The 13,492-nt window shown below is 46.8% G+C and overlaps 1 protein-coding gene across 2 annotated transcripts in view; it reads left to right on the forward strand.

Moving 5' to 3' along the window:
* LOC119393633 (cullin-1) overlaps window positions 1-12,993 on the forward strand; it is a 61,280-nt gene extending 48,287 nt beyond the window's left edge. For both annotated transcript variants that reach the window (XM_049416300.1, XM_049416301.1), the window contains exons 18-20: window positions 2,519-2,765; window positions 3,956-4,065; window positions 11,391-12,993. In XM_049416300.1, coding sequence (XP_049272257.1) covers window positions 2,519-2,765; window positions 3,956-4,065; window positions 11,391-11,471 — 438 coding nt within the window. In that variant the 3' untranslated portion in view covers window positions 11,472-12,993. The remainder of the gene's footprint in view (window positions 1-2,518; window positions 2,766-3,955; window positions 4,066-11,390) is intronic.
* Window positions 12,994-13,492: the final 499 nt, after the last annotated feature.

Here is a 13,492-nt window from a genome sequence, read left to right on the forward strand (position 1 = left end):
TCTAATATCAAAAGCGCCTCCGAGACTTCCCGTGAGGTGCGATGAGGTCGCGACATCATTAATAATTTCTTGATCGGGCAGGAGACCAGTCGTGGCGACACAATCATCAATCGCGATGTAGTCCTGAAGGGTCATATCTGTGGGAAGGACAGCATCGAAGGTCGGGCAGTCACCGTTGGTGGACTCGGCTGACACCTCGTCGATGCCACCGTCGCCTACTGCCGCATGCTCGGGCCTCACATGTAACACGTCACAACGGGAAAAAACAAGAACTCCGCAAGAAGAGACGGTGCCGACACAACACAAGGGAAAATGGCGTCGGAGGCGCAGTGGAGCGAAGAAAGAAGACGCCGACGTTCGGTGACGTTGCGATCGCCCCCACTAGTTTATGACGATGGCGATGTCACTCAAGTTTCGGTTTCGCCCCAGTGGTGCCAGCGCTGCTTTACCACACATTTGTGTAGCGGCAGCCGTCAGAATTTGTCCAAATTAAGCGGTGCGGAGCCCAATTCTAACGAATTAACGAAGGTTTGGTCCCATAGATTAACATGCACTTTGGCCGGGACCAGTAGAGCCGTCCGAATTATCCGAATTTCCGAATTAACGGATGTCGACTTAACGAGCTTTTACTGTACTTCATCCATGGATCTTTATTCAGAAGAGCTTTTTCGTAATTGCTTATACCAGCACGTCCGAGTTTGTAATCACTCTGCGGTAAATACCCCCTAAAAGGCCCTGCCCTTTCGAGCTCACGTGCTAGGGTTCCAATTCGAATTTTGTGCTTGCTTTTTAAAAATGTTGTCTCATTAATAAAAGCATATCTCCTGGTCGGAGCAGCCGCAAGTGCGCAGCTGTCAGTAGCGGGCCCGTCGCTGACGGCCCACACTGAAGCGGCTACCCCATGTTACACGTTCGCCCCTCGCTTTCGAGGGTGAATAGCTGACGGTTAAAAAAACTCAGTTTCGCTTAAGGGCGAAGCAATGAATGCGATACCAACAAATTGTATTGTTAAACGAAGTAAGGCTAGCAGCTAACCCCCCCCCCCCCCCCCCTCCGCTCCCCTGGCGTCCTTTCATGCCCCTTACGAAAGACGGGGGGGGGGGGGGGGGAGGCGTTTCCTCTCTGTTTGATGAGCAATCGACGGCAGGCCCGCACACGGGAAGATGTTATCTCATGTGCTGTCCGTGCGACGGAGACAGACGGCCGGCTAGTTTAATCTCCGCTTCAGCTGCGTTCGTCGCCAGCGCTCGCGAGCTTTTACCCGCGGCTAGAATGCGCGTGGTGATGTTATTAATTTGGTCTTTATGCAGAAAATTACGGCAATAGCGACGGCAAAAATCCCCGGCGAGTGTCCATATAATTGTTATCACAATAAACATTTTAATAAAGTTGAGGAGCCATTTCACTCTGTGAAGTGGATGATAAGCGAAGCTGTTTCGCGCATGGCAAAGAGGTGACATTGTGGAGGACAGTTTGGTATGTAAGGCCAGGTTGTTAACGTTCAATACGCAATATTAATACGAAAGCCTCAGATGCTTTATCAAACACGAAAATTGACCGTCGGCGGCGTAAATCGATTGATGCAAAAAATAATCATCATGTGATGCCGTCATCATCACGTTGTAGATCGTCAAAACTTGTGACGTCATCATGGCGTCATATATCGTGATGTCACGTGATGACGCCATCACATGACATCGTCGCTTTACAATGCTTCCGTAATCGGTGCGCCGATCATGGAGCTAGCGCAAAACCAGGTGAGGTGCAGAAAGCATGGAGAGAAGGAGGGGGAGGATCAACCCGTCGATCGAGAAGAAAAATAATCAGGCTTTCGCCTTGGAGTTTTCTTAGGGGAATTCATTAGGGACGGTGTGGCTCTTTGGCATTGAGGCACTGCTGTACATCACAGTGTTTGTCTACAATGTCTGCTGATAACCACATAGATGCATTTAGAGTTATTTCATAAAGTGCAATTTTATTGATCTGGTATTCTGTTTATTTGCTAGTGTCGAAAATAATCGCCGAAGAGGTTAATCCAGAACACTCAACTGCATGAGCCTTTATTTTTCAATAGCGAGTGAAATATGGAGTACTCCTGAGATGATTTTTTCCATGAGATTTGCAATGAATCGAAATATTTCTAGCCTTCATAAGAGCCCCATAGTAATATTCCGGTGCTTGAATGTTATTGCAATATGCTTCTGTAGTGCACTCAGGCCAGGATGTAAAATTCGCTGCTCCAGTGTGCTCCGAGATGCAAAATTATCTGCTCCAAAGCGCTCCAAGATGAAAATTTTGCTGCTCCAAAGTGCTCCAAAACGGAAATTTTGCTGCTCCAAATCAGAAGTCCTCGGTAGCATCACTGAATGAGTGATTACTGTACGAAAGCAATCATATTAGAAGCAGTTGCTCCATTTAAACAGAAGTTCTGTCTCAGAGATTTCCATTTACTGAGAGTTCACTGTATTCCATGAACAATGGGTGTATTGATGTCCTGTAATGGATATTGCTTTTGCAGGACATACTGCAGCAGGTGCTGCAGATCCTGCTCAAGTCGAAGCTGCTTGTGTGCTTGGAGGATGAAGACTCGTCTCAGGGGGGCAACTTCGAGCTGCGGCCCGAGTCAGTAGTGTCCTTGTACGAGGACTACAAGAACAAGAAGCTGCGCGTCAACATCAACGTCCCTATGAAGGCAGAGATGAAGGTTGAGCAGGAGACTACTCACAAGAACATTGAAGAGGACAGGAAGATCCTCATTCAGGCATGTGGCTTGAACCGCATTTAGGGCATACCTAGAGGGAGCACAATTTGAACCCAGTTATAATAGTTCACCCATGTGTTCGGTGGCTACCATATCTCTTCCAACTTCTTTTTATAACAGACAGGTTGTGTAGAAGACATTCTGTTGCAAAGGACAAGTTAGCCTTGAGTTTGGTTCAGCACTTCTAGCTTGTGTCCAACAGCAAAGTAACGCAAGCAAGTTGAGGTGGGGAGGACGTGGACTGTTTGCTATCTGGTGGTCTGCCAAGCAAAAGCAAAATAACATTGAAATAAACAGTATGTACAGTTAAACCTGGATATAATGAAATTGACCAATTCCCGAAAAAATTCGTGACAAACAGGTTTTCATTAGATCCAGTTTCAGCACGAATATTCGGAAAAGAAATGCACAAATTAAACAGAAGGGGTATTGAAGACAGAGCTCACCCAAGACGTTTATACCGCCTGCACCATACGCTCGCGGTGGCAAGAAAGCCGGCTCGAGGGGCGCGGGCCTGCCTGCCTCGTGCACACCCTCACGCACAAACAAGTGCTCACTCTCGCCTCGCAGTCGCCAGGGCTTCGAGCATGTCAGGCGTGTCGCCATTGCTTTGCACTCTCGTTGGTGGGAAACCGCAGAAGATGCATTGCGGCTCCTGCTCATGCCAAAATGGAAATTCAGGGCAAAATCCCTAGGTTGTCGGCGGCGAAAATTCGTTATATCAAGGGTGTCTCCGCCTGCGACTTTGTTACGTAGAGGTCGCAAATACATGTGCTTCTATGGAGTAATGACGGGGAATAGGATAACTTTGTAATATCAAGGAATTTGTTTTATGGAGGTTCGTTATAGGCAGGTTCAACTGTACTTATTTAATAAACCTTTTGTAGTGTAGAGTGCCTACATTGGAATAAGATGTGATCAGAAAATTGCCATCCTACTTATAAGAGGCACTTCATATAAGAGACAAAACCATCTCCCCGATACGTGTCTCTTATAAAAGGGGTTAACCTTGGTCAAACATCATACTAGAAACATGGCAGTTTTACAGTAGGGCCTCTGTTATGTTTTTTATGGAGCCATGGAGTTGGGAAGGTTCCAAAGTGTATAAAGGTGCAGCATTTGATTGTATTATATTGCGTTTAGTTTTTATGAAGCTTTGACAATGGGTTGTACATTGTTTTGTGTTACAGGCAGCTATCGTGCGTATCATGAAGATGCGCAAGACACTCAAGCACCAGCAGCTTTTAGCAGAAGTGCTAAACCAGCTGTCCTCGAGGTTTAAACCCAGGGTGCCTGTAATTAAGGTGAGCCTCTTCCTCTTTGCTAACGTATAAAATGTTTATTGAAAGCAAGACAACATGCCCCATTGCTGCCACTGTCTGCATGATGCAAATGGGTGAGTCCACACAGTGCGCTTCCTGGCTGGTGCACGCGACTGCATAATTTCTTGGACTGAGACCTGAGAAAATGTGGCAGCCAACGCCTGGGGGTGAAGCATGGAAAGTGATAGATAGCAAGGTTTAAAGGAATACTGTACTAAAATTATTGCCACTGAGATTTCTAGCCAAATTGAAAGATTGGGTGCTGAAATCTGTAGACACAACCTTCATTTCAGGCAGAAACTAGCGGACAATAATGAATGTGATGCATTTTTCACAAACTGCCGCGTCTAGCAGCCACACTGTGATCTAGAGAAAGTGACAATTGGTGGAATTTAACGTCCTCAGAAACGGGTGTGCCAATCTTTTGCAGCTGCAGCTCTCAACCCACTACAGTTTCCTAGAACCAGTGCATATGGCTCTGGCAGTGAAAAATGCTCCCAGGTGGGGTAAAGCCCCGAAAGGGTGTGGCATGTCTCCGAACCTCATGGAAGGGGGAGAATGGCATGTAAAGGAAAGAAGGAGAATTAGAAGGAGCAGGACATGAATATAGTGCAGACCACTTATAACGTAACCGCATATAGTGCAGGACCGGTTATAATGCGGTCTTTTTCGACTCCCGTTTACCCTCCCATAGAACCGCATGTATACGCATACCGCTTATTGTGCAGTTCCCCGAGATGAAATATCGTTTATAATGTGGTTGCGGGAAAATATTTCTGACAAACGCGGTAGCGAGTGCGGTTCTCAAAGGAGGTACGCCGCTGGGGAGGGAGCGACGAGGTCATTACGACGGGCGAGGGCACGCGCAGTGAACGAACAAGGGGCGGAGGGAGGAAAAAGACCGCGGCAGCGTTGTGCGGGCTCGCCGAGTGGGGAAGGATGGTGGTCGCCTAGGCAACGGAGTAGCCTTTGCACCGGCGGCGGCAAGGTTCCGCGGCCGCTTGCCGGCAGCGCGTTACGCGTGGAATGTACGATCGCGTCCTCATCAAGTGCGCTTTAAAGTAAGTTTCCTGTTAGGAAAAGCGTCGTCGTTATCACACTTGCTACAGATATCGCGTTTGCTACCTCGTCCGCAAATTGAAAAGTTTTGCGGCTTCATGACGCGAGCTTTCGCCTTTTCTGCCAGTGCGCGGACTTAAACGAGCTTGGCGGGCTTTTGTCGGTGTTGATCTCCCGGCCACGAACACAAACTTCGTATCACGCGCGCTGTTCTTGGGTTAGTGCTTGAGTGCGATCTTTTCGACGTCCGACCTTCATGTTGTCTTGGACAAACTTCCCGCGACAACATGCTGAACCGCAGGCTAGGCCTAATCAGCGTTGGTTGCTTTTCGGTAGCGGTCGATAAAAGTTGCGGTTTGGTGCGGAATCAACTAAACTTTTTGCGATGGCTGCACTTGAAGGGAAGGGAATCATATCGTTAATGAAAACGAGGGCATGGTTGGCACAAGCAACTCTCGAATAGTGATTCCGGATTCGATTGCAATGTCTTGGACATCGCGTGCGCGCCCGTGAAATCGAACGATCGGTACCGCGCTCAGCACGTGAAATTTCGGTCGCAATTCAACATGGTTTCTGTGTAATGCGCTTACCTTGAGGTGGCCTGAAACGTAGTCGGCGAATTTCCGCGATGGCACTTTGTTTTGTTTGCTTTTTTCCCCCGTGTTCATTTCGTTGGCAATGCGGGTCTTTGGTGGTTAATTTTTGAACATTCGGAGATTTAAGTGGTTGTAAGAGCCCCAAACCGCATATGTCGATTATCGGACACGCGAGGCTACATGCTCAACACGGTTTGCGCAAGTGCAGCCTTTGAAGAAGGTTGTTTTGGTTATAGTGTAGTACCGCTTACAGTGCGGGATATTCGCGACTCCGGCGACTTACGTTATAAGCGGTCTATACTGTATGTGCACCGTGCATCTGCCGCGGGGATAATTGATGTCGCAGCCATCGATGCGCAGCCCCGCACGCTCGCAGTCCTCCAAAAAATACAGCCAACTGTTCAAAAATATGTCAAATAAACTCTGTTGGTCGGAACAGTTGCGTCTTCTGAGTGGAATTTCTGTTTTCATCAGTTTTTTGTATTTTTGTTTGATAACCCTTTAACGATGCACCAAGGGAGTCTCGAAGCACTGGCAACATGAGCAGCAGCACGACCACTGGTATTGCTTGCATTTCTCGATGGCGCGCAAGATGAGGCTGAAAAAGAATTGTCAGCATTTGCCAGCCACCTAAGAAAAAAAGATTCAGCTTGATGTTACCTGTGAAAGCCACAACACTGCTCTTGCTCTGGTGCAGTCTATTGAATTAAGTGCGACAATCCGTCTTTGCTTTGTCACTTTGGAGCCTAGCATGTCTTTTTTTCACTCGTATATGTCAAAATCACCACAGCGCAATAGCTGTGCGAACTGCGGTAAATGTACCTCAAACGCCCGCTTGTAAAACTCTTAACGCGACAGCATTAAAGACTCTAAAAAAGTAAGAGAGTGCCGGGCACTCTCTTTGGGAGAATATTTTCTTGTCCCATATGTAACTCTCTTTTCCAGACTAAATTTTCTCTTTTTGAGGCAGAGTATAGTAGTGCCCTCAGAAAGGGATATAGTACTTCACCTCAACAGAGTAACATAACTCTAGCCTAAACAAAGTAGCTGGACCCCTTCCAGAAGTGTAGTAGTACACCTTAAAAAAAGAAAAAGCAGAAGTAGGGCCAAAATTGTGCTTCAGAATTGCTTTTGACAATATTCATCACGTGCAGATCGTAATGATGACTAAATAACGAGCACTAAAACAAAAAAAAAAGAAATTTTAGAAGAAAAAAAAGATGGGTGAGTGAGATTCAAACCAACGACCTCTTCACGCACCTCAGTTTGCGAGTCGTGACACGCTACCGCAATGCCACACTAAAAGACGGCACGCGTGCGCTTTTTTTGTCATGTTATAAGTAGAGCTGTGCGAATAGCAAAATTTTGGGTGCGAAGCGAATTCGAATATTGAAGTGTGAGTGTGAATTGAATCGAATATTTTTCTAATATTTCTCGAATATTTCTAGAATATTTTTCGAATACTTCGAAGCGAAATTGCAGAAATAAAAAGTTGGGGAGGATTCATAAGCATATTCTTATGAGATAGCAACATGAAAGTGTTTCTTTTCGCTAGGTTGATGAAGGACTGGCGGCGTGGTGTTCCATAGTTGTCTTATCAAGAATGAGGCAATGTAGAGGCCAAATTCTACTTATGTACATGATTTGGTGCAACCAAAGTGTTGCCGACAACACTTTACACGTGATAGGCAAAGATGCCATTTCCTCAGCCTCTCCTCCTCCTTCAACTTCTGTGGAAGCCCAACTGATGTGGCGGACAAGGGTGTGCTCCCTTCAAGTCCGGAGTTTCAAATCTGCCTCGTAGACGTCGATATATAAGAACATCTGAAATTTTGGATGCTAAAAAACTTCGTCGTCCGATTTTTTGGAATTCCTGCCCAAATTTCAGGCCAGAAACAGCATTAATTGAGCCCCCAACTCTGCCACATCTTTCATCTCCATGTTGGAACCAGCATTTTTTTTTTTTGTTAATACATTTGCGACCGTAGCGGAGCTTGAGAGGCAGCTTTGCCGCAATATGGGGATGTGATGAGGTGAAGCATATTGAAATTCTAGGGACCACTGCCAATCGAAGCACATTAAAACTCTGAAGGGGTAACTTTCAATTGGACGTTGACTGTTTTTTAGGAAGTTCGAATAGTAAAATTTCAGTGCGAATCGAATCAAATAGCAAGCACTATTCGAAAAATATTAGAAATTTCGAATATTCGCACATCCCTAGTTATAAGTAATGTCGGTGACCTTTATTTAAAAAAAATTTTCTTGTTTAGACACGCATCCGCACATGTGACAACCAATCAGACTGTAGTTCATTTGTTTGCTCTGTGCTTCCCAGGAGCAGAACTTTAAATCCGGCACGTTTTGCAGCAAAAAAAAAGATTGCGCTACCGAAGATGCGTGCAGCATTCGCATTGATTCGCGAAGTGGTTAGTCATTTCTGTGTAGAAAACATAGCGCTTCTGAGCTGCACACTGAACAGCTCAGTTTTCGTCACCCCCTTGGACATATTTTCGATCATTCTTGCTCATGTTCCACGACTACAGCAGTAGTACTTCACTGTAGCCATACTGTATATTAGGGCAGCATCTCCAAGCGCGACGTTCACCGCGAAAAATGTGAATATTGATATACAGTGAAACCTCGTTAGTACGTACCTGCCGGGAACGCGGCATAACTACGCACTAAACGGTAGTACGCATTAACCACCAAGTACAAATTTGCCTCTCCTGGCGTACGCCATCGCCGCCAGCAAAGAAAAAAAGAGTGCCGCAGCAAATATTGCCTAAACTACCCACTGCAAAGCCTTTTCTTTCTTTTTGCCAAAGTGGAGAAAAGATCCTGGTACTCTCGCACGACTGCCCGATAGCGCGCGGTGGCCGCCACGCGGCCCACGCCAAAGAGCACTTCGAAACTATTACAGGGTCCGGGATACTCAGTGCCCGACATGGCGACAGAACAGACAGTGTCTGCATTCCGCGATATATGTGTATGCGTTTGTGCCGCGATCTACTACTAAACGAAAACGGACACGCGGAACGGCTGCGTGGAGCCGATCGTCTCCTGGGTAGTTGCGTGCAGCGCGTCGCCTACTTGGCTCACGCCGTCACTGCCGGGCCGCTTGCCGTACCGCACGCGTGCATTAGTCGCGGGAGTGTTCTTCGTGCCCGCTTCGCTTCAGACCTTGCACAGATGCGGCGAGTAGCTTGTTCAGATTACGCGGCGATGTCGTGCTTCCTCCGCGACGCTGTAGCGGTCCTGGCAGCGGACGGAGGTTCGTTGGGTGGTCGCCTAATAAAAGCGTGCAGTATGGTTACAACATTGCTATGCTTGCTGTACCGTACGTGTGCGTTTAGCGTGATAGCGTCAATGCAGCGAGATTTCACGGCGTCCGCGCCCCGCAGCGCTCAACTCCGTAACAGCGATCTGCTTTCGTTTCTACAAAGCGGTGCGCGCAACACGGCCCCGCACGAGGTGGCAGCGATCGGCGGCCCAGCACGTTCAGGTTGTGGCCAAATAAAAGCGTGCAGTATGCTTAAAGTAGCGCTGCGCTGCACGCGAGCCCGAGCAGATAGCTGAAGATACTTATTGTGATAAGGTTGTCGGCGCTAAGTCATGCTGGCGCGTTTGTCGGTGGCCGCCGCTTCGCCTTCGTTCTTTCCCGTGCTTACCTGCAAAGGCGTCGCCGCAATCGCGCGGAAGTCGGAATCGGTGATCGACCGATCTCCGCATGTCTCGAAAAGACGGGAAACCTTTGGCGGCACACTGTGGCGTCGAGAATTTCACTGGTGCAGCAAAATTTTATGGCAGAAAAAGTTATCGCGGCACGCGTAGGTACGCACTAACCGGTAGGCATAGGGCGAACCACTACGGCTTAAGCGGTCAGCGAATGCATTGGGCTCTATGGGACTCGGCCGGGGATTCGTCGCAACTACGTTTTAACCGTTAGTGCGTTTAAAGCGGGTACGTATTAACGAGGTTTGACTGTACGAAGAATTCAACGACCATTTGAATGTAGGTTCGATCATGACCGACTCAATGAGGTCATATTCGCTTATTTATCTACACAAATCATATGCTAAGAACGCGGAGACGCCGCACGCATGGAGCCGGAGGGTGTCCACACTTTGGCTTTTCTTGTGGCACGGTTTAGGTGTCCATCGAGAAGCGAAGGCAGGCTGGCGATTGGGAAGGCGATATGAACATGGTCCGATTATGCTATCCCGTTTTACTCTTGAAAGCAATGCTCAAGCATCCTCCAAGTTATTTGTAGCAGGTTCGCGTAGGTTCACTTCAAACTTGTGTGCATCATATCTGTTTCGAATGAAGCACAGATGCTGATGCGCAGTTTGCAGACTTTGTTAAGCAACTTTGTGTAGACAGAGCTTCAAGGCCCTTGAGTTGTCACGAGGTTTGAGGCCTATTCAAAGAGGAAATTCTCACGCCTGGAGAATAAATTTCCAATCTTCTGAAGGTAAATTGTGCTTGTTTAGCTTTTCTTTCTTATCCTCATCAGAGGAGCCTGCTATAGTTTTCCTTAAAGATCATGGTGTGATTTTTTGTAAAACGCGCACTAAAGTGTGGAAAAAAAGTATGAAGGCTTAGCGAAAGGACAATCATAAGTTGTTTGTCCTCTCACTGTGTTTTTGAAAAGATTCAGTGGACTTTATCTCCAGGCGCTCACTTATTTTCATGCCTCAAGTTTGCGAAAATGGAGGGTATGTTAAGAATAGTGTAAATACATTACTGTTTTACTAGCTGCATCCACAGCCCCGCCACGGTGGTCTAGTGGTTATGGCACTCGACTGCTGACCCGAAGGTCGCGGGATCGAATCCCGGCCGCGGCGGCTGCATTTTCGGTGGAGGCGAAAATGTCTGAGGCCCATGTACTTAGATTTAGTTGCACGTTAAAGAACCCCAGTTGGTCAAAATTTCCGGAGCCCTCCACTACGGTGTCTCTCATAATCATATCGTGGTTTTGGGACGTTAAACCGTAGATATTATTATTGTTGTTGTTATTATTATTATTATTATTATTATTATTATTATGATTATTATTATTATTATTAATATGGCTGCATTCACAGGAAGCTTGGAAATTGAAGGTTTCTCACAGTCAGCTTTACAATATGTTAGAGGAGGGGTCTCAAACTCGGCTCAGTTAAGAAAGTGGGCCGCAGTCAGGAAGTTTAATCGCGCAAGGGCCAGGACAGTGGGGAAGGGAGGGGGGGGGATCGAACACAAGATTTGAGAGGCTAGGCTTTTCCCATATCTCATACATGGGTCATTTCTGAAGGGGATGACGCCGATTCTCTAACATAGTTTTCTTTTGTGTTTCACTGCATGAGGTGCCTCACGAAAAAAAAAAAACGCTTGAGACTAGTAACGCCTGTGTAGCATACCCAAACAAAGCATTAGTAATTGCAGTAAGCAAGAAAATAATGAGAGTGCAATTTAGCAAATTCACAAAAACTCAGTCACAAAGTCATAAAAAATATGGGATGAAGGCAGTCGTGTGTGGGCATGGGCCACTACCGGAGAGTCTGCGGGTCGCATGTTTGAGACCCCTTTGTTAGAGAGTGCTAAAGCTGTCTTGACTATGTTCCCGTATAACTCCTAACAAGATTGTACTTTGTTCTCTTTGTTCTTCGACAGAAATGCATAGACATTCTAATTGAAAAGGAGTACCTGCAGAGAGCAGACGGTCAGAAGGACACGTACACCTACCTTGCGTGAGGCGCCAAGAAGTCCGGCTGGGTGGAGAGAGGCAGGTTCCTTTAGAGCCAGGTGACAGCACACCAAGCCGTCAAGACGTTCTTACGAGCAAAGCAGCAAGAGATGCCCGCTGCCGCCTCCTCTTGTAGATGTGCTGTACCAAGAAAGGAAAGGAAGGATTGGGGGGGGGGGGGTCCAAAAACAGGTGCTGTGTGCTGGCTCGCCTTCAGAAAAGACCTCGCTGCATGCCCAGTCACGTGGAGAATGGTGTAGATCCTGCCAAGTTTCGTTTTATTCAACCCCTGCATCCCCCACCCCAACTGTTTGCTGCAACCACTGCAACCGGAAGAGAGAAAAAGTCGGATGCCTCTGTGTCGAACCACCAGCCGACTTCCTCGCAAGGTACTTGCCCGTGTCTCAAAAGTGACTAGACGTCGCGCCTCTACTGCCGAAGACGGCGGACCATGGTGGATGTCGTAACGTGCCGCCACCGCTTGTTTTTTTTGCTTTTCCCGCCGAGAGGACTTCGGTGGCAGACAGGACTCCAAATGGGCGGGCAAGAAAGAGAAAAATGAAAAGGGAAATTAAGGGCCTCCGTTGTGACTCTGTAACACATGCTGTTGGTTGCCACTGTATGTCGCTAGTAAGCAAGGTGCGTGTGAAACGTGTGTGGCGTCCGTTGCCGGTGTGCGGTGGCAGCAGTGCCCTAGGAACACTCTTCTTTGCCCATTGGCATTTGTTGCAGCAGGCACGTACTCCCCCCCCCCCTCCCCCTACTTCTTTTGTGCATAGGCCTGATGACATCTTGGAACTTTGAAACAAAACAGTGTGCAGTGCTATGATCTTTTTCTTTCTTTTCTTGCGTGGAACCCGCATTTCTTTTTTTTTTTTTTTTTCGCTGTCTCTTGCTCTCATTTTTTTTTTCTCCTCTACCACCCCGCTCCTTTCTCATCGCTGTCTTTTTGTTTCCGTGCCTATGTCTATGACATCGCTCTGCAGGGTCATTGTCCTATACGTGTTGCCTCTGTATCGCCACACCTTTTTGTCGGGCCACTATCTCATGGGCCTTAACTGTAATCCCCTCCCCACTCTTCCCTTTCTTTTTTTCAGTGAACAGCGCAATTGCAAAATAATAAAAGAGCATGTTACAGGGGTTTTGATATCGTAATTCTCTTGTGATAGCGGCAACAGTTTTTTGTTGTTGCACTCATTGTAGGCGCCACAGCGTGCTCAGAGATGCATTTTTGATTCTTTTATTGTTGATTTGTTAGTTGGCTCATTCCCCCCGTTTTTTTTCCTCTCTCCTTTTGGAGGTGCGCTAGGGAGGCACTGTTGCTACTTTCGAGGGTTTGTCCCATAGTTCAGTGTCTCTCGTGGGTTGGGAGAATGGCAGTTACCCTTATTTTGTTGATGTGCTCCTCCATCAAAATGGTAAGGTACCTTGCTTTTCGTGCAAAGCAACAGATGCCTCCCCTGGAAATGCTGACTGCCTTGTGTACAAGAATGCTGAAATCTGGATCCTGAGGAGCAATAAAAGAAAAATGCACTGAATGGCGTTTTCTTCTTATTCTGATAACTGCATTCGCTCGCTAAGTTTTTATGCACATTTTATTGACCAAGAAATTGTTAAATGGTTAAATGAAAGGGTTGTGCAAGAACATTCAAATACATCGAGCACGATATTGTCCCATGCAACTATGTTTTGATTCACGTAGTAAGTGCTCATAAATATGAATATTTTTCAAATAGCAGCGCTTGCATATTCAAAACCTTCAGCAGGGTGTGATCAGACAAGTTTGGAGACAATCTTTCTGCACAATAGAATCAAAAGTATTTTGTACTGCAAAAAAAAAGGGCGAACCAGCAACTCTTAAAGTAATGCTTCTTGCCTGTGAACAGTGTTGTACCAAATGGCATTCCTGGAACTGCTTTCTTTTTGGGGGAATGCCACCGATCCGTTAAGGATCAGTGGAACTGTAACGGTAACTCGTTAAGTTTATGAAGGAACGGTAAAGGGAACTGTGTTTTTTCTGAAAGCATTT

Source organism: Rhipicephalus sanguineus, chromosome 5, assembly GCF_013339695.2.
Source record: "Rhipicephalus sanguineus isolate Rsan-2018 chromosome 5, BIME_Rsan_1.4, whole genome shotgun sequence".
Lineage (NCBI taxonomy): Eukaryota > Metazoa > Arthropoda > Arachnida > Ixodida > Ixodidae > Rhipicephalus > Rhipicephalus sanguineus.